Here is a 27,607-nt window from a genome sequence, read left to right as displayed (position 1 = left end):
AAATGGACAATGACCCCAAGCATACTTCCAAAGTTGTGGCAAAATGGCTTAAGGACAACTAAGTCAAGGTATTGGAGTGGCCATCACAAAGCCCTGACCTCAATCCTATAGAAAACTTGTGGGCAGAACTGAAAACGTGTGTGCGAGCAAGGAAGCCTACAAACCTGACTTAGTTACACCAGCTCTGTCAGGAGGAATGGGCCAAAATTCACCCAACTTATTGTGGGAAGCTTGTGGAAGGCTACCCGAAACGTTTGACCCAAGTTAAACAATTTAAAGGCAATGCTACTAAATACTAATTGAGTGTATGCAAACTTCTGACCCACTGGGAATGTGATGAAAGAAATAAAAGCTGAAATAAATCATTCTCTCTACTCTTATTCTGACATTTCACATTCTTAAAATAAAGTGGTGATCCTAACTGACCTAAAACAGGGAATTTTTTCTAGGATTAAATGTCAGGAATTGTGGAAAACTGAGTTTAAATGTATTTGGCTAAGGTGTATGTAAACTTCCGACTTCAACTGTACTTGCTCTCTGCAAAATCATTGCTAGAAGGAATAAAGGAAAAGGTACTGCAGAACAGAACCGCAGTTTTTACGTAATTTGTTTAAGTTAATACATTTACTGATTGTTCTGCTTCTGTTCCATTCCCCAGACCTCCGTGTGCAGGAAGCCTCAGACGTCAACTGACCGCCACAGCCAATCCCTTGATGACGTGCGTCTCTACCAGAAGGGCTGTCTCCATTGGGCGGAGCTATGCCAGGACACCGCCCACAGCTACACCTTCGGCTGCGCCCAGGAGCTGAGCGACAGCAGCGGTTACCAGGGCAACCTGGCCGAGCAGTGCGCTGGTATCCGCTGTGACCAGCTTGACTGCTTCCCCATCAAGAGGACCAGCAAGTACTTTTCCCTGGACCTGACCAGCGAAGAGGTCCCAGAGTTCGTGGTGTGATGGCCGAACGGGGGAGACGGGGATGAGGAGGAATGGATGAGGCAGAAAGGGTGACCCCTGCTCCCCTGCCTCCACATCTCAGAATTTGAGGTGCCTCAGGAAACTGAATGGGACGAGAGAAGAGGGTTGGCGGTTTGGAGAGGTTGTCTATCTGTTGCCCTAACCTGTGTCAGTCATAACCTGTGTCAGCCATAACCTGTCAGCTATAACCTGTCAGCACCAGACTTGGGAAGAGTCAGATGGACTGTAAAAGCACTACATCCGCCAGTCAACATAACCATGTAACCACCTGCGACGACATACATAAAACACTACAGAGACAAATAACTGACAGTGAAAGCCCTTTGAGGTATTTTTTTTGTTGCCAAAACGGCAATAAAAAAAAAAAAGGATCAACCTTTGCTGGGTTTCAAGAAAACCTGTCTGCAACTTTTAATTGGACCGATGCTGGTTGGGAATGGAGTGTAAAAGGAAAAGTAAGGGAATGTCGAAATATCTCACCATCACTTTTTTATTCAAACAACCTCTGACTGTCTGCATTTCCAGAGCATGTACTCTCTCCAGATGTTTTCTGGATCTGAATCTTGTGCTTGCAAAGAGAAATAATACTTCAGTCTCACAGAAAACAAAAACAAACGTTCTGATGTTAACACACCAGCGTGTGCTTACTTCGACTTTACTAATGCAGTGCAAACAAACAAACACACACACAGCCGACATATCAAAAATATTCTGCCATGGAGACTAGATCTCACTCTCCTTTCCCTACAGAAAGAAGGGAACTCTCATTGATAGTCAAGCTAGATGTGCTGTGAACCAAAGACAAGTTACACTAAACACGAAAAGAAAAGCCACATGGCTCCAAGTCCTCATGTCCATATTATAATTATTTTAGTGTGCAACCAACCAACCAATGAAATGATACAGCCTCCTGAATCCATGACAGGAATCTAGAGGTTGATCCAGAGGAGGGAATTTGGATTGGTCTCAGAATATTTTAGAACAAGGAACGCTAATGACGTCCTTGTTCTCATGTGTCTCCCTTCCATCCCTCTGTCTCTAGTATGAAGTATTTATGATGTGACATAATCTGGGAGCCCAGAACCAAATCCAGCGTGCGCTAGTCTGTCACGAGATTAGAAGTGACGCGCCACCGCTCCTCTCTTTACAAGGAAGTGCAATGTGTCAACAGTTTCCCTGTGTAGTTGTGTCCTAGTGTAGTGGCTAGACTGATATAATGAACACACCCAATGTGCCTTCATCACTTATGCAGGTCCTGAACCACAACCATGCCTTGACAATCAATCACAGCTTCCCGCTAAGCATCGCAACACGCCCATATGAGTCACAGAGATCAGTTTTAAGTCATAAGGTCAATTTTAAGCTCGTCATCTGTAACTTTATTCTTGGTCAGCAGTACATTGGTATTTAAAGGCCCAGTGCAGTCAAAAAAACGTGATTTTTCTGTGTTTTTCTATACATTGCCACACTATGATGATTGAACAATACTGTGAAAATTATGATAATGCCCTTTTAGTGTAAGCTGTTTGAAAAGAATGCCTGATATTTTAGCCTGTTTTGTTGGGATGGAGTTTTAGCCCGCCTGGTGACATCACCAGGTAAATGAGTTAATAGACCAATAAGAAAGAGTTCCAAACCTCTGCCAATAACAGTTAGTTTTCCCCTCCCCACTCAAAACACTCCCAGACAGTCTTAGCAAAGTTACTGTTATTCGCTAAGAAGCTATTTTTGTTTCTTTTTCACCATTTTTACTGAAAACAGTAAGCTACTTAATTGTTACCTAGAAATGATTTGATATTGAGATAAAAAAAATGGCTGCATTGGACCTTTAATCATTGACTTCAGAGTTTAAACATCGTTATTCAAACTGTTTTAGCAGATTAACCAATAATCAATGAAGGGGATTACCCTAATGTCATCTACCATCCCTAGCCTAGCTTTATGTTAAACGTGTCAGACTCATTTAAATTTGCGGTAGTTCGGTTCCTGTCATGTGAAATGTAGCCCAGATGACGTCATGGGCTGGTTCAAGACTTCCTGACTACATCATTGGCTGTGCCAGGTCTGATGCTTGGGGCAGGATGAGTTTCTACATGCCCTCACCTGTCTGTCTGTGTACAGAGCCGAGGAAAGCTTAGATGTAATCCACACACACACACACACACACACACACACACACACACACACACACACACAAAATGGAGCTGGGTTGGTTTTAGGCCAGCTATGAAACTGACATTTTGACTTTGTTCTTTCTATATGTTTTTTTTTTCTTTCTTTTTTTTTCTCACTTGGCTGTCTTTGTTAGTCCTTAAAACTGTCTTTTGTTTGTTTTGTCTCGATAATTATTTTAAATTGGAACTTGTTACATTTGTTTCTTTTCATTTTATAATTTTAGCTGATTGGAAGTAGAAAGTGTAATATTTTTTGTATGGAGTGTTTTAGAACAGTGAGATTTGTTGTATATGTTGAAAAGGTATTCTTTGTGTGCAGTTGGTGTGTGTCAGTATTATAAGCAAAGTACACTCACAGGAGAATTTATTAGGTACACCCATCTAATACCGGGTCAGACCCCCCCCCTTTGCCTCCAGAACAGCCCAAATACTTTGGGTGTCGGAAACATTCCACAGGGATGTTGGTCCTCGCAATGGCATCACACCATTGCTGCAGATTGGATGGTGGTACATTTATGCTGCAAACAGCCCGTTCCAACTCATCCGTGACAAGGATCGACGAGTGTGCGTTCCGAGATGCCGGTCTGCACACCGCTGTTGTACTGCGGCATTATTTATCTGTTTGTGGCCCGCCTGTTAGCTTGCACGATTCTTGCCATTCTCCTTTGACCTCCGTCATCAACGAGCTGTTTTCGCCCACAGGACTTCCGCTGACTGGATGTACACCGCTGACAGTGGTGTACCTAATAAACTGTCCGAGGAGTGTATGTGACAGTGTTCCAACCCTGTGACACCAAATTCACTTATATTCAATATTGGGCCCCTTTTTACGCAGGAATAGTCGTAATTTCAACTTACAGTAGTTGAAGAACGTTGATACCTATTCATTTTTTGCTTTGCTCAGTTAATTGGCCAAGAGCCAAGGTGGTGAAACCCAACATTACACAAATATAAAGTTTCTTACTATTAACTCTCCAAACTGTACCTACTCAATGTAAATTGAAACTAGCGTTTGTCTTCCAAATTTGTCTTGCATTCAGTACTTTTGCATTTCTACCCCAGTCAGTAAACCTTATTGAGAAGACCGTTTCAGTGACCTCATTTTATGTGTAGTAATAGTACATTAGGCATGTACAGTTGTATTCCAAACCTCATTCACATGGTTTAATATCTCTAGAGTAATGAACAAAACAAATTACTACTTCATTATGTACTTGGAATTCAAAACTACTGTGTGCCTCAGTTAAGCAATAATTTGTTAGTGTGGATCAACATTCTAGCTGAGCTTTTTCGTTGCTGCTCCAGAGAGCTTTATTCTAGAACATTCTAGAGCCCTCTAAAAGAACCTAGAACCTTTAGAATGTTTCAGAAGCAGCTCTGCTGTGGTACAGTGGAGAGACCTGACATTTTCACTTCTCTTCACAGCTGGTCTCATCAGCTGGACACGTTGGCCTAGAATACTGAGCATGGCATCTTGGCCTAGAACAACAGTGCTAAGCATCTTGGCCTAGAAACACAGATCGGGCCAAGGGAGCAAGAAATGTGTAATAATTAATACACTTATGAATTTGATATCGTGTGATTTCAAAGCAAAAATTAATGCTGTAACAGTTTATTTCCAACAAGATGTTACTTATTATTTCTACTCATTAATAATGGATGTCTGAGAAACAAAAAGAATGTTGTACACATGTTGAAATGAATCTTATTGGTGATATATTAACCCAGTGTGTGTCCAGGTACATAGCCATAAAAACAGAACCACAACCTGAAAACTTTTGCATTCGGATAAACTCTCTACTTTGGTGACTTAGGCTACAGTGCATATCATAAGTATTCAGCCCCCATGGATTTCTTCTCAATTTATTGTTGTCAATGATCTACACAAAATACTCATGTACATTTTAATTAACAGAAAATAGGACACACATATACGCTGAGTGTACAAAACACCTTCCTAATATTGAGTTTCACCCTCTTTTTTCCACTTCAGAACAGCCTCAATTTGTTTGGCATGGACTCTACAAGGTGTCAAAAGCGTTCCACAGGGATGCTGGACCATGTTGACTCCAATGCTTCCCATAGTTGTGTCAAGTTGGCTGGATGTCCTTTGGGTGGTGGACCATTCTTGATACACATGGGGAACTGTTGTGTGAAAAACTCAGCAGCGTTGCAGTTCATGATGACACATTCAAACCAGTGCGCCTGGCACCTATTACAATACCCCATTCAAAGGCTCTTTTGTCTTTCCCATTCAGCCTCTGAATTGTTCACATTCACAATCCATGACTCAGTTGTCTCAAATCATTCTTTAACCTGTCTCCTCTCCTTCATCTACACTGATTGAGGTGGATTTACCAAGCAACGTCAATAAGGGATCATAGCTTTCAACTGGTCAGTGTGTCTTGATTAGATAAATCTGTAACCCCCCCCGAGTCAATACTTGTTAGAAACACCTTTGGCAGCGATTGCAGCTGTGAGACTTTCTGGGTAAGTCTCTTAGACCTTTGCACACCTGGATTGTGCAATATTTTCCCATTATTCTTTCAAACTTCTTCAAGCTCTGTCAAGTTGGTTGTTGATCATTGCTAGACAGCCATTTTCAAGTCTTGTCATTAGCTTTTCAAGAAGGTTTAAGTCAAAACTGTAACTAGGCCACTCAGGAACATCTCCTTGGTAAGTAACTGCAGTGTAGATTTGGCCTTGTGTTTTAGGTTATTGTCCTGCTGAAAGATGAATTTGTCTCCCAGTGTCTGGTGGAAAGAAGACTGAACCAGGTTCTCCTCTAGGATTTTGCCTGTGGTTAGCTCCATTCTGTTTATTTTTATCCTGGAAAAACTCCCTAATCCTTGCCGATGACAAGCATTCCCATAACATGATGCAGCCACCACCATGCTTGAAAATATGGAGCATAGTACTTGGCGATGTGTTGCGTTGAATTTGCCCCAAACATAAAACTTATTCAGGACAAAAAGTTCATTCCTTTGGCACATTTTTTGTAGTATGAATTGTTTAGAGCCTTTTCATTTAGGGTAGTATTGTGGAGTAACTACAATGTTGTTGATCTAGCTTCAGTTTTCTCCCATCACAGCCTTTAAACGTTGTTACTTTTTTTAAATGACCTCATGGTGAAATCCCTGAGCGGTTTCCTTCCTCTGCTGGCAACTCCGTTAGGAAGGACACCTGTGTCTTGGGTGTATTGATACACCATCTAAAGCTTAATTAATAACTTTACCATGCTCAAAGGGATATTCTCTGTCTGCTTTTTACCCATCTACCAATCTGTGTCATTCTTTGTGAGTCATTGGAAAAGCCCCCTTGTCTTTGTGTTTGAATCTGTGCTTGAAATACACTACTCGACTGAGAGACCTTACACATAATTGTGTGTGTTTGTGGCGTAGTGATAAAAATGTACCAACACATCACAATTATATCCAGTTCAATCCCACTTTGTTAACTCGACAAAATGTGAAAAAAATCCAATGGGGGGGGAATGCTTATGATATGCACTGTATATACACGGCCATACTGACACTGAGTAAGTGTCTGTATGTCTGCACTAAGTATCCATAGTCCTTTCTGTGAAAGGATCTCCCTTCAGGAAAAACATTTTTTGGGGTCAAACCCTGTAGTAGTGAAAATGTTTTGTTAATATGAAGTCTGGTGCGTGCCGCCTTGGTAATAATACCCATAACAATATTCAATAAAAAGGTACATTTATTTGCCAAAATCAAGCTGTCCTGTCCTCTCTGATGTTTGGTGAATCTTGTGGAAGCCATTATTATATAACGGACAGAGCAATAAAAACATCAGACAGTCAAACACACTGGCCCTGTTTGAATACTTTAGACATTGTACTTAATTTCGTCCTGATACCCATTCTGATAGCGGCTATTTCAACAATGGACCTACTTGCAATGACTATGATTTTCCCGGGTTGTTTTCCCCTACTTCATTAACTTGGTTGAATGCAATGACTGTAAGTTGCTCTGGATAAGAGTGTCTGCTAAATGACTAAAATGGAAACCAACTGTTAGATCAGTGAATACTTTAACCCTTCCTTAAATTATTCACTGATCTAACAGTTGGTTTATCAAAGCAAAGCTATGTAGTAGAGTCACCTGTGCAAATAATGTTAGATCGTTAATTACTTTAAGTTGGGTATTTTAAAGGATTCAAACTGAGTCCTCTGCGCTCCGATCGACATTCTGAGAACACTGGGAAAAGCCAAGATGCTTTGTACATGAAGACATGCTGCCCTCTGCTGCCCACAGAGAACATCTTACCTCGTCATACCCTAGTTAGCCACCAGGTGACAATGTTGGCTGTGTTCCTATAACACTAAGCCAGAGCGGTGCGGTCTGTAGAAGGGTCGAATGGAGATGAGGGATCATGAAGCAACATCATCACACACACACACACACACACATTGCACATAGACGTGACATGCCTGTCTCTCTCTAGCCCCTCCCTATGTGCTCCGGGTCCAAGGATATAAGTCATAGTTGTTACTTCTATGACTTTAGTATAGCATGTGTATATGACGGAATTGTGTATACATATGTGAGTGTACGAGAGTGATTGGCTTTTCTGTACAGTATACTATTTACTTGAGTGTGATAGAAAGTTATATTGGTTTCTTATAGCTATAAGCATGTGTATATGAGGGAACTGTGTATAGTACACTTTCTGCGTAAGAATATATGAGTAATTGTTCCCAATTGTTGAGTTTTGCTCTACACTACAGTACTTCAGTGGGATGGAGAGTTGTGTTGTGCTTTGGATGAGAGTTTCTCGTGGAGAGAGATGCTGTGTGTGGGTGGATAGGTTAAAGAGAACATTAATAACATTGTACACAATAGGGACACCCCCCCTCTCTCTCCCTCTCGCTCTACCTCTCTCCTCTCTCAGTAAGATGGTTGGAACATCATAACCCTCCATTCAACATCATCTTCAACCTCATCTCCCAATCTTTTGTATATTCACTATTGTATCCGACAAATTCCGTCGTGAATTGTAATAACTGTCAATTCAAGAAGCCAATCTTTCCATGGAAAAACACAGAGGAGTGGAGAGAGCAGATGTGGTTTCAAATCTACAGGAAACATGGACATCTAAGCTCCTCCCCCAGCCTATGACGTCAATAGGGTCCCTCTCTCTCTCTCTTCACCCCTCCTCATCCTTCGCTCCCCCCTTTCCCCCCAGCTACACAGCTGTACAGGAAATCAGTCATCCACCATCCACCACTGTCGCCATGGCAACACAGACGGGGAAATCAATTTTTATCAGCCTCTCTCCTTTTCTCGCTCTCTTTCGCTCTCTCCCCCTGTCTCGATTACTTTCTCCCTCTCTTCTTTTCTCAGTCTTTTGTCTCACCAAATAATATGTAATTCATACTAAACATGCATATATTTTTTATGTTATTACGTGAAGCAGGATGCTTCCGAAATTCAGCACAAGGGCTGCTGGCAGATCATTAGAGACGTGTGTGTGTGTGTGTGTGTGTGTGTGTGTGTGTGTGTGTGTGTGTGTGTGTGTGTGTGTGTGTGTGTGTGTGTGTGTGTGTGTGTGTGTGTGCGTGTGCGTGTGTGCGTGCGTGCACGAACACGAGCGTGTGTGCGCGTGTGTGTCTGTGTGTTTAGGTGACAGTAGTGTCTCCAGTCCAACCGTGCTGACTGACCTCTCATTAATTCCACGGGGCATCAGGGCAGGACCGTTCTCCCCGGCCGTGCCCTAGACAACAGCTGCTGCTGGAGCCAGATGATGGTCACGAAGCAGAATTGAAATCCCCCAACACCCTCTCTACCCCCTCTCTGATGCCAACCAAACCAACCCCGCCCCATGGCTTGTTGCCCACACACTCACACTCTTCATCGGGAGACCCATTCAAGCATACATCCTCTTATTATCTCGTAGAATTCAGATAGCGTTTTTTTTCTGTCAAAGCTTCTTCTTATTTTAGTTTTTTTTATGTTTCAGGGATGTCTGTTTCTGCTGCTTGTCTCTCCTCTCACTCCTCTGCCATAAACTAGCCTACCACCCCATACCAACTTATAATTGTAGTATCCTAATAATTATGAAAATAAAACAGAAGCCTGTAGTATATCTGGGAAGGAGGAACTGTTTCTGCTCCTCTTCTCCCCTCTCCCTCCTCTGTCACAAACTCTAGCCTACCCTCACTATACCAATGTATAATTGTAGTAGCCATGTCTGGGAGAGAGTGTCCCTATCCGAGGGATTAGTAATCCAGTGCTTATTAAACTAGCTCATTAACTAAAACAGCCTCAGTGACACCCGAAAATAAGGTTCAGAGATGATCCCATGAGCCGATAATAAAACATGATAATCAGATTACAAATCAACAAATCTCACGCTTTATCTTGTTGTATTCCGTGGCGGGTGGAGGTTGTGGCCTATAACTTTGATGTCTCTCTCTGGGGTTGTGTCTCGTATGACGCCCTATTTCTCTCCGTTTGGCATTTTTTTAAGGAGTGCACAACATGGAGAATAGGCATAGGATGCCATTTGGGACGCAACCTGGCTTTAAACAATCCCTCTTCCAGAGCAACCACTACTGAGTGAATTACACACCACCTCGCCAGGTCTGGGGTCGGTTCCATTTCAATTCAGTTGATTCTGATTCTGATTCCAGTTTCTGTCACTGAAAAGCATTGAGGAAAATATTCAGCTTATTGACTGAATCAAAATGGAATCAACTCCAACCTTGCTAGCTACCAAAAATACTCTCTGGTCTCCCCTAGTACTCCTGTCTTTTCTGCTGCCGGAACAGCAATATTTTAATAATGCATATGCAAATATGTAATAAGAATACACACATTTAGGCTAAATAAAATGTGTCCGATAAATATATAAAAATAATAGCCTACACTTTAAGAAAAATCTCTCTCTCTCTCTTTCTGTGTCCCCCCCATCCAATATGTTTTAATGGCATGAATGACAAAGTCAATGATGCCAAAGTGAAGTGATACACACAACAATTATGAAGATTATGTTGTCGCTGTTGTTTTTGTAATTTTATTTGTATCACTTCACTTTGGCAACATTGACCTTGTCATTCATTCAGTAGTGGTGCCTCCCAAACTAGGGTCTGTAGTGATGTCTCTGGCACTGAGATGCAGTGCTTAGACCACTGCACCACTCGGGAGTCCCAACTACATCTGCCTGTAGTTATTGAACTCAACCTATATCAAGCCAACTCACGTTCTATGAAAAATGACCTACAATTACTTCCAATATGACTGACATTTTTTCCTTTCAAAAAATGGTTTTCCTCATCCTCCTCTAGACCTCTGGTTGGCCAGCTCATCCTCCTCATGACATCATACTATATTAGGAAATAGCAAGCATTTTAAAATGGTCTGCCACATGTGGCAAAGAAAACAGGAGCTGACTCCTCTATTCCAGCATTATTTCAATTTTAACATCTCAACATTATCAAATCACCTATGCTTAGTCTAATACAGTGACAACTAAAATACACCAAAACGATTTAGTCCAATCAACGTAAGCAAAATATGATGTGGCTGTCCATGGTTCTGATTTCTGTGTGTGTGTGTGTGTGTGTGTGTGTGTGTGTGTGTGTGTGTGTGTGTGTGTGTGTGTGTGTGTGTGTGTGTGTGTGTGTGTGTGTGTGTGTGTGTGTGTGTGTGTGTGTGTGCGTGCGCAAGTAGAAAAACATGCTGACTCTCCCTACTTGTAGAGAAACGCCAATGCCGTCCTCCTTGACGAAACAGTCTATCACTCTGTCATACTCTTGTTTTTTTTGTTGTCCTAGGCTACCTGGCTAAAATGCTTGCTCGCTAGCCTAACTTCCAATCATGGGCAACGTGAGCTAGTTAACATTAGCCTTCTACATCTAGCTACATATTGAACTTCCATCCTCTCAGGCCAGGGGCACAACAATGTACAAATTAATGATTGGATCAGAATCGCCGTTATAATCATTGGCCATAATGAAGAATTAAGTAAAACAACAAGTCCAAATCGCTATCTCCATCCATGGCTAATTTAGGGAAGGGCTAATTTTAGCTAGCTAGACAGTGGAGGAAAACAACACAACAAGATGAAACAATTCAAGTGTTTCTGTCAATGACATATGCTCTCAATGGGATTTGATAGGAGTGACACCAAATCCAAGCTTGCTTCCCTTAACCACGACCATTCACAGTAGAGTTCGCTCAGTTTAGATCAACGCTGATTGTAAAATGTTTTGTACTTTTTTTGTCAAGGGAGGCCAGATGTTCGCTGGCTTCCCTTGCCTTCAATGCTACGGCAGCAACAATGTCATACTTGTTTGGACCAGACAGCGTCAGAAAGATGGCCTACACGTAGAGAGACAGATGGGCGCTGTTATGCTCGCTCAGATGTTTTCTCTTGTGAGATACATTCAGCCTCTTGAATTGAAGGAAAATTATGAAACACAGTAGCCTGGCTTCCCTTGGCAGCCATGAATACACGCCACTGCATTCATGTCATTAAAACAAATGGATTATAGAAATATCACATTTACATAAGTATTCAAACCCCTAAGTTAATACTTTCTAGAAACACATTTGGCAGCGATTACAGCTGTCTTTATAGGTAAGTCTCTAAGAGCTTTCCACACCTGGATTGTGCAACATTTGCCAATTATTATTTTCAAAAGTCTTCAAGCTCTGTCAAATTGGTTGCTAATCATTGCTTGACAACCATTTTCAGGTCTTGCCATGGATTTTCATGTAGATTTAAGTCAAAACTGTAACTCGGCCACTCATGAGCATTCACTGTCTTCTTGGTAAGCAACTCCAGTGTAGATTTGGCCTTGTGTTTTAGGTTATTGTCCTGCTGAAAGGTGAATTCAACTCCCAGTGTCTGGTGTAAAGCAGACTGAAACAGAGTTTCCTCTAGGATTTTGCTTGTGCTTAGCTCCATTTCATTTATTTTTTATCCTGAAAAACTCCCCAGTCCTTAACGATTACAAGCATCTCCATAACATCATGCAGCCACCACTATACTTGAAAAAATGGAGAGTGGTTGTATTGAATTTGCTCAGAACATAACTTTTTGTCCTGAATACAAAGTGTTAATTGTTTTGCCACATTTTTTTTGTGTAATTATTTTAGTGCCTTGTTGCAAACAGGATGCATGTTTTGGATTATTTTTTCTTCTGTACAGGCTTCCTTCTTTTCATTCTGTCAATTAGGTTAGGAATGCGGATTAACAAAAATGTTGTTGATCCAATATCAGTTTTATCCTATCACAGCCATTAAACTCTGTTTTAATTTGGCCCCAAGGTGAAATCCCTGAGCGGTTTCCTTCCTCTCCGGCGACTGAGTTAGGAAGGACAGCTGTATCTTTGTAGTGAGTTACACCATCCAAAGTGTAATTAATGCTCAAAGAGATATGTCATGTCTCCTTTATTTTTACCAATTGGTGCCCTTCTATGGGAGAAATTGGAAAACCTCTCTGGTCTTTGTGGTTGAATTGCACTGCTCGACTGAGGGACCTTACAGATAATTATATTTACATTTTAGTAATTTAGCAGACACTCTTATCCAGAGCGACTTACAGTAGTCAATGCATACATTTAATATATATATTTTTTTGTACTGGCCCCCCGTGGGAATCAAACCCACAACCCTGGCGTTGCAAACACCATGCTCTACCAATTGAGCCACAGGGAAGACTGAGTTACACCATATGTGTGGGGTACAGAGATGAGGTAGTCATTAAAAAAATAATGTTAAACACCATTATTGCATACAGAGTCCCTGCAACTTATTATGTGACTTGTTAAGAAAATTTTTAATTGTGAACTTATTTAGGTTTGCAATAACAAAAGGTTTGTGTTTTATATATTATGGATGCCCATTAGCTGCTGCCAAGGCAAAATTAAGGCAGTTATACATTTTAAAAACATTACAATACATTCATAACAGATTTAACAACATATTAAGTGTGTGCCTTCAGGCCTCTACTCTACTACCACATCTACCTCTGTATTTTGATCTGTTTTTTAAATCTAATTTTACTGCTGGCATGAGTTACTTGAGTTACTTGATGTGGAATAGAGTTCCATGTAGTCATGGCTCTATGTAGTACTGTGCGCCTCCCATAGTCTGTTCTGGACTTGGGGACTGTGAAGAGACCTCTGTTGGCATGTCTTGTGGGGTATGCATGGGTGTCCGAGCTGTGTGCCAGTAGTTCAAACAGACAGCTCGGTGCATTCAACATGTCAATACCTCTCACAAATACAAGTAGTGATGTAGTAGTCAACCTCTCCTCCAGCTTGAGCCAGGAAAGATTGACATGCATATTATTAACGTTATCTCTCTGTGCACATCCAAGGGCCAGCCGTGCTGCCCTGTTCTGAGCCAATTGCAATTTTCCTAAGTGGCACCTGACCACACGACTGAACAGTAGTACAGGTGCGACAAAACTAGGGACTTTAGGACCTGCCTTGTTGATAGTGCTGTTAAGAATGCAGATCAGCACTTCATTATAGACAGACTTCACCCTATCCCAGCTAATGTTGTAACAATATGTTTTGATCATGACAGTTTTACAATCCAGGGTTTCTCCAAGTAGTTTAGTCTCCTCAACTTGCTCAATTTCCACATTATTCATTACAAGATTTAGTTGAGGTTTGGGGTTTAGAGAATGATTGGTCCCAAATAAAATGCTTTTAGTTTTTGAAATATTTAGGACTAACTTATTCCTTGCCACCCAATCTGAAACTAACTTCAGCTCTTTGTTAAGTGTTGCTGTCATTTCAGTCGCTGTGGTAGCTGATGTGTATAGTGCTTTACTCAAAGCCAGTGGCATATCGTTAGAAAGATTGGAAAAAGTAAGGGGCCTAGACAGTTGCCCTGGGGAATTCCTGATTCTTTGATTCTGTGTTCTGTTAGACAGGTAACTCTTTATCCACAATATATAAAAGGAGTGGCAATATCGTCTGCTATTATCCTCAGTAATTTTCCATCCAAGTTGGCAGACCCCAGTGGCTTGTCATTGTTGATAGACAATAATATTTTTTTTCGCCTCTTCCACACTTACTTTACGGAATTCAAAATTACAATGCTTGTCTTTCATCATTTGGTCAGATATACAGATATACAGCGTTTGTTGCTGGCATGTCATGCTTTAAGTTTGCTAATCTGAACAAAATCATTAAAGTAGTTGGCAATATCAGTGACTTTTGTGATGAATGACCCATCTGATTCAATGAATGATGGAGCGGAGTTTACCTTTTTGCCCAACATTTCATTTTGAATGCTTATTGACTCAAGACATTTCAGCTTTTCATTTTTAATAATATTAAAATTAAAATTAAAAAAGGTAAATTTAATCAATTATAAATTCAGGCTGTAAAACAACAGAATGTGTAAAAAGTCAAGGGGTGTGAATAATTTCTGAAGGCACTGTATATATACAAGTAACTGCCAAAATAATGGAAACACTTGAGTTATTGAGGGATACAAAGACTATTGAAAGCAGGTGCTTCCACACAGGTGTGGTTCCTGAGTTAATTAGGCAATTAACATCCCATCATCCTTAGGGTCATGTACTGTAAAGAATCTGGGCAGGCCATTATTTTGGACATTATTTTGGCTACCATGCTATGGACCCAGGATGACAATGCCCTCATCCACATGAAAACGATGTAATCCATATGCCATGGTTGTCTCAGTCACCAGATTTGAACCCAATTGGACACTGATGGGAGATTCTGGAGCAGTGCCTGAGACAGCGTGTTCAACAACCATCAAACAAAACACAAAATTATGGAATTTCTTGTGGAAGACTGGTGTCGTATCCCTCCAATAGAGTTCTAGACACTTGTAGAATCTATGTCAAGGTGCATTGAAGCTGTTCTGGCTCGTGGTGGCTCAACGCCCTTTAAAACCTCTTCAGCGTCTGATCCCGTTAGCGGGATCAAAATCCAGCGAAAAATCATATCGCCAATTAGCATTAAAAAAATTAATATATATATATTTTTTTATTAATATTATTTTTGTTTGTTTTATAGATACACCTCTCCTGAATCGACCCACGTCGTCCGATTTCAAAAAGGTTTTACAGGAAAAGCAAATCATTAGATTATGTTAGATGAGTCCATCGTAAAAAGCAGCAACATAGCCATTTTCCGACCAACCACTTGCATCACAAATAACCAAAAAACAGCTAAATGCAGCACTAACCTTTTACAAACTTCATCAGATGACACACCTAGGACATCATGTTACACAATGCATGCATTCTTTTGTTCAATAAAGGTCATATTTATATATAAAAACAGCATTTTACATCGGCGTCTGATGTTGACTAACTATTTTCCCCTCAAATGCGTCCCGGGAAACAATGCTACAATTCCCTAAATTACTATTCGAAAACGATTTTTTAAATTTATATTGTCAATCTAACATTTATAGATGAATATCTCTTGAGAACACCTGTCATACCAGATTTTAAATGAACTTTACTGGGTAATCACACTTTGCGATGCGATACTCAGAAAATGAGCTAATATACCGAGCTCGGCGCCATCTTGGAAGAATCGCATTTCACATCTCATCTTGTATAATATTGTCAATAATCGCCTACCTTTAGTTGTCTTCATCAGAAAGCACTTCCAGGAATCCCAGGTCCACAACAGATGTATTTTCGGTCGAAAAAGTCCATCATTTATGTTCCATTAGCTTTCTGTTGTTAGCGCGTCTGAATGCTGTATCCAAATACTCTGCCGGGCGCGGCACAGCCGTTTCGAAATAAAACATTTTTTTCCCTTTTAGGTTCGTTCAAACATGTCAAACGTTGTAAAACATTAATCTTCAGGGCCTGTAACACCTAGAGAGCCAATAAGATTCGACGGGGACGGTTGCAGAGTGTTTTGAAACATTTCCAAAGGTGGGGGTAGACAGCGCCGCCGGCGTCATAATGGTGATGGCCCATCCCCTGTGACCAATTTCCAATGCGTCTCATTCACTGAGTTTCGACTGTATAAGGCTCAAACCACTGTGAAAAGACTGGCGACATCTAGTGGAAGCAATAGGAAGTGCTCATTGAACCATTGTTAACGGTGTGATTAATAGGGAAAGATGAGAAGTCGAGTCCACAATTCAGAATTCCACTTCCTGTTTCAATCGGTCTCGGGGTTTTGACTGCCATATGAGTTCTGTTATACTCACAGACACCATTCAAACAGTTTTAGAAACTTTAGGGTGTTTTCTATCCATATATAATAAGTATATGCATGTCCTAGCTTCTGAGTTTGATTAGTAGGCCGTTGAAAATGGGAACACATTTCTTTCAAAATGCGCTGTGGCGCCCCCTATCCTAGGGTATCCTCAAGAGGATAAAGACACTTTATGTTAGTGTTTCCTTTAATTTGGCAGTTACCTTCGCTTTCTATTTCTCCTAGCCCACAGTGAGGTCATCCTCACTGGCCAACCATGTTTTTTGATGCCGTCCGGTTTCAATTGCCAGGCTATGATCACTAGTTCTGCATTTGGTCAAGGTTTTTATTTTTTGGGGATCTTTTAAACGGGTTAAGTATTCAGCTAAAGTGAAGTCTCTTTCCAATGTTTGGTAGTATTCCATCATTCTCTGACCTTCAACTTCACGCAGCCAATAGTTGATCTATGCGTTCATATTGTTCACCTCCAGCTGTAAATTTTGTCCTTGGGGTCAGATCACTTGTGTTAATTTTAATCTTGTGTTTTGGGGCTAGTTTTGTTAAGGGGTCACTCTCTGGGCAGTCGCTTGTCCATTAATGCTCTGTGCTTGTATGACCATTCGTCAGATTGGGCTAGGTGCACCCATCATTCGCATGCCCCTTTTTCAGTGGGCAGTAAAAGAGGAAGTCTTCCTAGTTCTGCTCTGCATGCGTGGTTGGTTGAATTTCTGTTTACATGTAGGATGGTTTTGGCCCATGTATTTTGCAGTTTTTCTGTGGGTGTTTTGCCCCATGATGTGTATTTTGACTGTAATATGCGCCCCATATTTCACTGCCATAAAGGAGGATTGGTTGGATTATGGAGTAAAACATTTGTAGCTATATTTTTATAGGTGGGTTACGTTTGTGTATTGTTTTTTTTATTGAGTAGTATGCTCGTGTGGTGGAGTAGATCTTCATTGGCTATACTCAGCCTTGTCTCAGGGTAGTAAGTTGGTGGTCTGTTAATATCCCTCAAGTGGTGTGGGGGCTGTGCTTTGGCAAAGCGGGTGGGGTTATATCCTGCCTGGTTGGCCCTGTCTGGGGGTATCGTCGGGCTGTCTCAATCTCCAGTATCTATGCTGCCGGGGGGCTAGGGTCTTCCCTGTAGCTCAGTTGGTAGAGCATGGTGTTTGCAACGCCAGGGTTGTGGGTTCGATTCCCACGGGGGGCCAGCACAGAAAAAGAATGTGTAAAAAAAAAAATGAAATGAAATGTATGCATTCACTACTGTAAGTCGCTCTGGATAAGAGCGTCTGCTAAATGACTAAAATGTAAATGTCAGTCTGTTATATCTGGTGTAATTCTCCTGTCTTATCTGGTGACCTGTGTGAATTTAAGCATGCTCCCTCTATTTCTATCTCCCTCTATTCCTCCCCTCCTGGAGGACCTGATCCCTAGGATCATGCCTCAGAACTACCTGGCCTGATAACTCCGGGCTGTCCCCAGTTCACCTAGTCATGCTGCTGCTCCAGTTTCAACTGCTCTGCCTGCGGCTATGGAACCCTGACCTGCTACACATGTGCATCAATGAGAACGAAAACAACACCGTCCACTTAATGTTGTAATATAAATGAATGGCTCAAATTACCTACAGTGCTTTAAAAATGTATTACAATTTAACAATATTTGAATAATAGATATACAAATATGTAATAGAAATGCACACATCTAGGCTAAATTAAATGAAGCCTATAAACATATAATAAGAATAGCCTACGCTTTAATAAAAAAACTCTCCCTTTCTCTCTCTGTGTGTGCTATGTGCAACTCTCCACACAGGATAACATCAGCATGAATGGAGCTGAGGAAATGGTGATTCACAGAAAATGTGGGATACATAAGGTCTGGGGAATGAAGAATAACTAAGTAAGTAAGCCTTGTCCGAGCCAGAACGGCGCATATTTTATTTTAAAAATGATAACAGTGTGTAAGATAATATCTCTAGGGGTTTGAGCACACACACACACACACACACACACACACACACACACACACACACACACACACACACACACACACACACACACACACACACACACACACACACACACACACACACACACACACACACACAGCCTTTGCATAAACTGTGTGTGTATTTGTTTGTTAGTGCATGTGTCTGTTTGTCCACATGTATTTGTTAGGATGATTCTGCTCTGGGATGCTGGCTATAATTTCTTTTTGCTTCAATCTTCTGTGGATTTAATATTCCAGTTGTCTAAAGATGAAAGCCTTTTGATTACAGGAGCTCAGCCCACACTGGTCTGTGTGTGTGTGTGTGTGTGTGTGTGTGTGTGTGTGTGTGTGTGTGTGTGTGTGTGTGTGTGTGTGTGTGTGTGTGTGTGTGTGTGTGTGTGTGTGTGTGTGTGTGTGTGTGTGTGTGTGTGTGTGTGTGTGTGTGTGTGCGTGTGTCAGACAGGTAACAGCACAGTGTCAGAGTAGGGAAGAAGAAGAAGGAAGATTAATATGTTCCATAATACATTAACAATCTACATGTAAAGGCGAAAAAGCCATGGGTGTCACTGTCAGCTGCACCTACGGTATGTGTTTGTTTACAGTCCGTGTTTACAAAAGACAGGCAAGCCTTTTCCTGTGGCCTAAGAGAAGCACTGTGTCTGATAGCCGACCAGAGAGAGAAAGAGAGGGGGGGAGGGGGAGGGAGGAGGGCTCCTGGTAGCTTCTTGTAGGCAGTGTGTAGTGTAGGGTTGGTGCTGGCTGAAGGGTGGAGACTGAGCAGCAGCGGGGAGGGCGTATGTCAGCTGGATCAGCAAGAGAGAGCAGCCAGAGCAGAGCAGGAGAGAGGGAGCCACAGCACAGCACAGTGAGAGAGTGTGTGTGTATGAGCGCGCCTGCCTGCCTTCCTGCTAGCCTGCCTGACTGTGTGAGTGTGTGTGTGAGAGGGAGAGTCAGTAAGCGTGTGGATACTACTCCACCAGCCTGCATGTCTCTGGCGTCACTAGGGGAGCAGCACGCACATTACAGAGGTAAGACACACATTTCCACCATTTTCTAACCATTTCTTGTTGTCTTTCCCTTTGTTTGGTTGTAAGACAATGGCTTATTAGGGAGAGTGTGCTTTAGAGGAGACTGTTTGTGTGCGTGTGTTGATTTACAGTCAGTGTTTGTGTCAGTGCTGTAGGGGAGAGAAAGATGCCTGTGTTCTGTTCCCTGGTCTCTACATCATGGAATCCCCTCCTCTTCCTCCTTCTAGATTAGGGAGGCTAAAGCCTCTATATCTCTTTCTCTCTCTCTGGGGTGTGTTTTTAATTTGCTCTCTTTGGATTTCTGATCCCTGTGTGTATGTGAGAGAGTGAGGGAATGAGAGAATGGAATTCTTTCCTCTTTTCCTATTCCTCCTTTTCCTGTCACATTGGACAGGTCTGTTGTATGAGGGAGAGAAATTAGGAGCATCTGGTTAGGGGGAAATTAGCATGAGTGTGGGGTGAGAGAGAGGAGGTTGGGGGGAAGGGAGAGGACTGGAGAAGAGATGCTGCGAGAGAGAGAGAGAGAGAGAGAGAGGGTGACGGGGATGGCGGCAGCTGAGAATGGGAGAGGAATCCCTCAACCCTCCCGTGGGTTCTCTGGTCATTTCTATTCAGAAGGCAGTGGCCATTCAGTACTATTGGGAGATATCAGCACACTGATGAGCTACAGATGCAGATACAAACAGACATTCACGCACATTCAGATGTATAGATGCACACGCACGCGCCCACACACACACAAAAAAAAACACACACACAGTGCACGTTCACACTCTCACATCCCCAGTCAGCCATGTTAAGTGTGCTTGCATTATAAGCCTCTCACTTAATACATCTGTATCTCTGTATCTGCTAGCCCCTGTGTGGTGAGCATTAGCATTTTCCTCCTGTTGTTATTTTGTCAGCCACCAGCCCTGCTTACGTTACAGTGAAATGGTCTCACCGCCACCGCTAAGATCAGATTAGTGTTTTCAGTCCTCGTAATATAGAGGCACACTATAAGTGGAGGGCCAGAATTATGCTACCACTCCATTCCCGGGGTGCCCAGCTCTTGTTGTGAACCAGGACAGAACCGACATGTTGGAGAAAGGACGTGTGCGTGTGTGTGCGCGCGCGTGTGTGTGTGTGTGTGCGTGCGCGTGTGTGTGTGTGTGTGTGTGTGTGTGTGTGTGTGTGTGTGTGTGTGTGTGTGTGTGTGTGTGTGTGTGTGTGTGTGTGTGTGTGGAGAGGGAGCGCCGAGCTGGCATGTTTTACAGTGCTGGACCGGCTGCAAGGCCACATATTGTTTGATACACATTCATGTTGAGACTGAAACAATGGCACACTAAATGTCAACAGACTCCATAGCTACCCACTATGAGAAACGACAACAATGGACTGTGTGTGTGTAAGTGCGTATACGCAGAGTGCAAATTACACAGTGATGTTTGGGGGGTCTCAATATTTTTCAGGCGGCCGCCTATAGCCCTAATAGTAAAGACCTGTCATTTAATAATAGTGTGTTACCTTTTCATTTGGCATGAACACAACCAGTCGTGATGTTTTAATCTTATTGTCGTACAAATCACTTCAAAAAGTAGGCTACCTGAGCATGTTCATTCACTCCAAAATAATTCCAGCATCCAGACCGTGCACTGTGCACTCACACCATTCGATAAATGGAAAGAGACATCTGTTACAAAACACCAAAAAGTGTAATGACATTCGATTTTTGTCATTGGGTCGAGACTCTTGTAGAATTAAGTAATTGATGTATCTTGCTGACAAAAGGACGTTGTTGTAGAAAGAAAAGTTGGGCCACTTGAAAAGGGTGTGGGGCTTTCCCAGAATGATAAGTGCAGCCCAATGACCATGCAGCCACATGGGGAAAAATGGTTTAAACCATGACACAGAGGTGGGAGTGTTCATTTTATTTGGAATAAACTTTTATAAACAACAAATTACCATAATTTAGAGACCCTCCAAAGTTGGACTTTGATGCATTTAGTGGTGCTCATGTCTCATTCAGGGGGCCTGAGACCCACCTGGGCCCCCCATAATTCACACTCTGTGTGCATGATAGAGAGACAGAGTGAAAGAATACAAATGTAGGGAGACAAAAGGCCTTGACTTTGACAAAAGACTAATCATTTCCCAGTTTGTTACTTTTTCTCTCTTTTCATGAAATACTCATTGTTGCCTTCCATTCCCAGTGGCTCCGTCTAAAAGACTACTGAGTCAGTGGCCTAGTTCTGGCTACAGTAACAAGTGGAGATGATACAGTGTAGAGGCCAAGACTGAGTGTCACGCTTTATATTACTGTACACTTATTGTTTTGTCTGTGTCCCATAGGGTTATTGTGCAGCAGAGGAATTGTCTAGTCTACTAAGTATTGCTCACCTAGATTAAAACTCTGGTACAAAACACTCTTCAGGAGGAGTGTAAATGATTAACGACTCATGGTGTAATCATAACAACATAGAGCAACTCAAGTCCTTCTGCTCACCTGACCTAGAATTCCTTACAATCAAATGCTGGCCATATTACCTCCCAAGAGAATTCTCGTCAGTTATCGTCACAGCGGTGTACATTCCCCCTCAAGCAGACACCACGACGGCCCTCAAGGAACATCACTGTACTCTATGTAAACTGGAAACCATATATCCTGAGGCTCCGTTTATTGTAGCTGGGGATTTTAACAAAGAAAATTTGAGAACAAGGCTACCTAAATTCTATCAGCATATTGATTGTAGTACTCGTGGGGGTAATACACTCGATCACTGCTACTCTAACTTCCGCGATGCATACAAAGCCCTCCCCCGCCCTCCCTTTGGCAAATCCGACCACGATGCCATCTTGCTCCTCACGTCTTATAGGCAGAAACTCAAACAGGATGTACCAGTGACTAGAACCATTCAACGTTGGTCTGACCAATCGAAATCCACGCTTCAACATTGTTTTGACCACCCAGACTGGGATATGTTTTGGTCAGCCTCAGAGAACAACATCGATCTATACGCTGACTCAATGAGTGAGTTTGTTAGGAAGTGCATTGGAAATGTTGTACCCACTGTGACTATTAAAACCTACCCTAACCAGAAACCGTGGATGGATGGCGGCATTCACTCAAAACTGAAATTGCGAACCACCGCTTTTAACCATGGTCTGGGAATATGGCTGAATATAAACAGTGTAGTTATTCCCTCTGCAAGGCAATCAAACCAGCGAAATGCCGGTACAGGGACAAAGTGAAATCGCAATTCAATGGCTCAGACACGAGACGTATGTGGCAGAGTCTACAGGAAATCACGAACTATAAAAAGAAAACCAGCCACATCACGGACACCGACTTCACGCTTCCAGAGAAACTAAACACCATCTTTGCCCGCTTTGAGGATAATACAGTGCCACCGTTGCGGCCCGCTAACAAGGACTGCCCCCCCCCCCCTTCTCCATGGCCGATGTGAGTAAAACATTTAAACGTGTTAACCCTGCTGGCCCAGACGGCATCCCTAGCCACGTCCTCAGAGCATGCGCAGACCAGCTGGCTGGTGTGTTTACAGACATATCAATCGCTCCCTATACCAGTCTGCTGTCCCCACAGGCTTCAAGATGGCCACCATTGTACCTGTATCCAAGAAGGCAAAGGTAACTGAACTAAATGACTACCGCCCCGTACCACTCACTTCTGTCATTATGAAGTGCTTTGAGAGACTAGTCAACGATCATATCACCTCAACCTTACCGGCCACCCTAGACCCACTTCAGTTTGCATACCACCCCAACAGGTCCACAGATGATGCAATTTCCATCACACTGCACACTGCCCTATCCCATCTGGACAAGAGGAATACCTACAGAATGCTGTTCATTGACTACAGCTCAGCATTCAACACCATAGTACCCTCCATGCTCATCATCAAGCTGGAGGCCCTGGGTCTCAACCCCGCCCTGTGCAATTGGGTCCTGGACTTTCTGACGGGCTGCCCCCAGATGGTGAAGGTAGGAAACAACATCTCCACTTCGCTGACCCTCAACACTGGGGCCCCACAAGGGTGCATGTTCAGCCCCCTCCTGTACTCCCTGTTCAACCATGACTGCATAGCCATGCACGCCTCCAACTCAATCATCAAGTTTGCAGACGGCACAAAAGTAGGTGGCTTGATTACCAACAACGACGAGACAGTCTACAGGGAGGAGGTGAGGGCACTCGGAGTGTGGTGTCAGGAAAACAACCTCTCACTCAACATCAACAAAACAAAGGAGATGATTGTGGACTTCAGGAAACAACAGAGGGAGCACCCCCCTATCCACATCGAAGGGACAGCAGTGGAGAAGGTGGAACGTTTTAAGTTCATATACATCTAACTGAAATGGTCCACCCACACAGACAGTGTGGTGAAGAAGGCGCAACAGTGCCTCTTCAACCTCAGGAGGCTGAAGAGATTTGGCTTGTCACCCAAAACCCTGACAAACTTTTACAGATGCACAATTGAGAACATCCTGTCGGGCTGTATCACAGCCTGGTACGGCAACTGCAATGCCCTCAACCACAAGGCTCTCCAGAGGGTGGTGGGGTCTGCACAACGCATCACCGGGGCAGACTACCTGCCCTCCATGACACCTACAGCACCCGATGTCACAGGAAGTCCAAAAAGATCATCAAGGACAACAACCACCCAAGCCACTGCCTGTTCACACCGCTACCACCCAGAAGGCGAGGTCAGTACAGGTGTATCAAAGCTGGGACAGAGAGACTGAAAAACAGATTCTATCTCAAGGCCATCAGACTGCTAAATAGCAATCATTAACTCAGAGAGGCTGCTGCCTACACTGAGACCCAATCACTGGCCACTTTAATAAATGGATCACTAGTCACTTTACATAATGCCACTTTACACATCTTACATTACTCATATATGTATATACTGTATTTTATACCATCTATTGCACCTTGGCTGTGCCGCTCGGCCATCGCTCAGCCATATATTTATATGTACATATTCTCATTCACTCCTTTAGATTTGTGTGTATTAGGTAGTTGTTGGGGAATTGTGAGATTACTTGTCAGATATTGCTGCACTGTCGGAACTAGAAGCACAAGCATTACGCTACACTCACATTAACATCTGCTAACCATGTGTACGTGACCAATAAAATTAGATTTGATTTAATTTGATTGGAAATGTTCCCAATAGGCTGGATTGTGTGGATGATTATATTGTATGTTTACATTATAAACTGGGTGATTCGAACTCTGAATGCTGATTGGCTGACAGTCATGGTATATTAGACTTTATACCACGGGTATGACAAAACATGTATTTTTACTGCTCTAATTACGTTGGAAACCAGTTTATAAATAAGCAATAAGGCACCTCGGGGGTTTGTGGTATATGGCCAATATACCACGGCTAAGGGCTGTATCCAGGGACTCCACGTTGCGTCGTGCTTAAGAACAGTCCTTAGCCATGGTATATTGGCCATATTCAACTCCCCCTCGTGCGTTATTACTTCATTTTGTAATGTATTGCCAACTGCAGCCTTCTTGGCCAGGTCTCCGTTGCAAAAGAGACTCTGTGTCTCAATGGGCTTTTCCTGGTTAAATAAAGGTTAAAAAAAAGAATAAGAACTGTAGCCACGCACACTGTACCTATGGGTTAGGGTTGGAGGTCTGCAGTCAATCAGACTCCCTGTCCGGGAAGTTAGATACTAATCATTAGTAAAGTATTTTTGCAGCCCCTAATCTAAAGTGAGCACTATTTATGCTTTATAAATACTTCATAAATGTTTTGAGTGACCAGTGTAATTTCTCACAAAAAGATGGACATTCCAACAGTACCTGGTAAAAGAATAATCACACAACACAGTATATTTAAGGAAATAAATATACATTTGTGATTAACTAGCTTTCAAAAATGTACAAATGTAGGAGTAATGATAAATAAATAGTGAGCAAACTGTTACCGGGAATGTATACGGACAGCCCTTTTATAACCTTTAAAGGACACATTTGACCTCATACTTACCATTGCACAAGTGAAATTGTACAGTATATTGCACTTTTATAGTTTGAAAAGGAAGGCCATGCCAAAACACTTCCATTTTTTCAATTTTTTCTTCTATTGAACATGCCATAACAAGGAAGGCATTTCAGTTATATGGAGAGTGCCTTACTCCTGCTGTTTTTTTTATGACACTTACCAAAGAGCACCTACTATCTACAAAGATCTATATTGTATCCTAGCAGCGCTTCCCTTCCTTCTTTTTTCTCCAAGTTATCAAACAGTCAATGGTATGTATGTGCCTTGCAGTCTTTTTGTCAGGCCTCGTAGTTTTAACAAGCTTTAGTACCAGTTTTATGATTCCCTCTGTGTAGTGCCTCCATATCTATCTAGGCAGCATGGTTAGTTTATGTACTGAAACATTAAGAGCATACTCCAGTCCTGCACACTCTAAACAAGCCTGAACGTTTGTAAAATTGCCTGTGTCCCAAATGGGACCCTATTCCCTATTTAGTGCACTACTTTTGACCCAGGCCCATAAGTAGTGTGCTGTATAGGGAATATGGTGCCATTTGGGACTGAGACATTATTGTTAACAGTCTAGCGGAGTGAGTCAGACAGTGTTATTGTTGGCTGGCTGATTGATGCCAGAGGAAACTATGTTTATTCCTCCTCAACCAGAGCAACGTAACATAGCACTACATTCCACTCACTAGTGTACATATTTTGCCATGAGGCTGAGAGAAAATGTTGCAGTTTTACAGCTAATTTCCTGTACTTCTACACATTGTTGGCTTATGACCTGTTCATATGCTATCTGGGGGGGGGGTGACTTCCAGGGGGACAACCAACACACAAAAAAAGCCTTTAGGCCCCCCAGCCTTGCAGGGGCCGCGGGGGTGTGTGGTACGCCAGTGGTTATGCGCATTCGATGGCAATATTGGCCATGACAGATTTAAACTACTGAAACAGAGGCTTGCAGGTAATTAAATTTGAAACTAGCTGTCAGCAACACGCAGGGCTGGATTCATTTGGATAAAGGTATATGATCTTTATAGAGGAAAGGGGAAAACAACACCATATTAACAGGCTGTATCATCAAACTTCCAAAAGAGAGCACTGATCCAACACATAGACTACGTCTAAAATGACCATATTCCCTATATAGTGCACTAATTTTGACCAGAGCCATATGGGCCCTGGTCAAATGTAGTGCAGTATGTAGGGAACAGGGGAAATCCTCTCTCAAATCTCTCTGAGCCCTGATAATTTTGCGATTTACATCATCCCCAACACTACTCCCTAATAGAAGGCACATGGCCTCTGTAGAACCCTGTACCAGGGTTGTGTCCCAAATGGCACTCTAATCCCTACTTAGTGCACTACTTTTGGTGCACTACCCATAGCACCAGTGCCCATAGCAGCCTATACCCCATAGGATGGTTGTCAAAAAGTAGTGCACTACGTAGGGAATAGGGTAAGCATTAACATAAACTATTTTACCATTCATGTGAAGTCCATCAGTCAATGCCATCCAGAGACAAAGGAACGCATCTACACACTACACCACACTAATGAATTTAAAAATACTTTAAAAATACACTCAATCTATTAGTATAGAATCTATAATAAAGATTATAATCAAAATGTGCACCTACTCACAGCTATCTGCATCTCTACCCTCCTTGGTCACTCACGCTTTCTCTAGCACCTGATCTAGAATTAGTCCTCTGTCTCTCTGTCCCTCCACCATTACAATCCTATTCGTGAGGCAGGCCCCAGACCAGTTGATAATAATAACCTAAAATAACCACAGTATCTCCATGCCCTGGAGGCAGGGCCCTGCCTGCTGTCTCCTCGGATCCCAGGGAAGGCATCATTTCCTGGGTCACTGCCCTCTCCCCTCCCCCCTAAACCTTGGAGCCCCGGTTCTACGTCCTCCTCCCCTTCAGGCAGGCAGAGCAGAGTCAGGCTGGGCAGTGCCTGCTGAGGCCAGGGGAGGGGACAGATGTCTGGGATAATCTAATGGTGGTGGGGGGTGGTAGTCTGACTTTGATGGAGACACTATAGGACAGGATCTATTTATGCACTAATGTTCAGCTGGAGCATCACAGAGACTAAAATGGCGTCTCAAATGGAACCGTATTCCCTATGTAGCGCAGTACTTTTGAACAGCGCCCATAGGGTTTTGGCCATGCACTATATAGGGAATAGGGAGTCATTGGAACACACCCATTTCAACATCATCACAACCCTGTCCCATGAGTGTACAC

The 27,607-nt window shown here is 42.6% G+C and overlaps 2 protein-coding genes across 4 annotated transcripts in view; both read left to right on the top strand.

Annotated features, from left to right (window-relative positions):
* The window catches only part of LOC106603225 (FERM domain-containing protein 6), an 83,378-nt gene extending 79,146 nt beyond the window's left edge, over positions 1-4,232 (top strand). For all 3 annotated transcript variants that reach the window (XM_045718383.1, XM_014196585.2, XM_014196592.2), the window contains one exon: positions 659-4,232. In XM_045718383.1, coding sequence (XP_045574339.1) covers positions 659-955 — 297 coding nt within the window. In that variant the 3' untranslated portion in view covers positions 956-4,232. The remainder of the gene's footprint in view (positions 1-658) is intronic.
* A 14,830-nt stretch (positions 4,233-19,062) lies between these two features.
* Positions 19,063-27,607, top strand: part of LOC106603227 (guanine nucleotide-binding protein G(I)/G(S)/G(O) subunit gamma-2) — a 34,257-nt gene continuing 25,712 nt past the window's right edge. Inside the window, exon 1 of the mRNA XM_014196597.2 lies at positions 19,063-19,350. The gene's annotated coding sequence lies outside the window, so the exon portion shown is untranslated. The remainder of the gene's footprint in view (positions 19,351-27,607) is intronic.

This window comes from Salmo salar, chromosome ssa01, assembly GCF_905237065.1.
Source record: "Salmo salar chromosome ssa01, Ssal_v3.1, whole genome shotgun sequence".
In the NCBI taxonomy this organism is placed as follows: Eukaryota; Metazoa; Chordata; class Actinopteri; order Salmoniformes; family Salmonidae; genus Salmo; species Salmo salar.
This window is presented reverse-complemented; position numbering and strand designations above follow the sequence as displayed.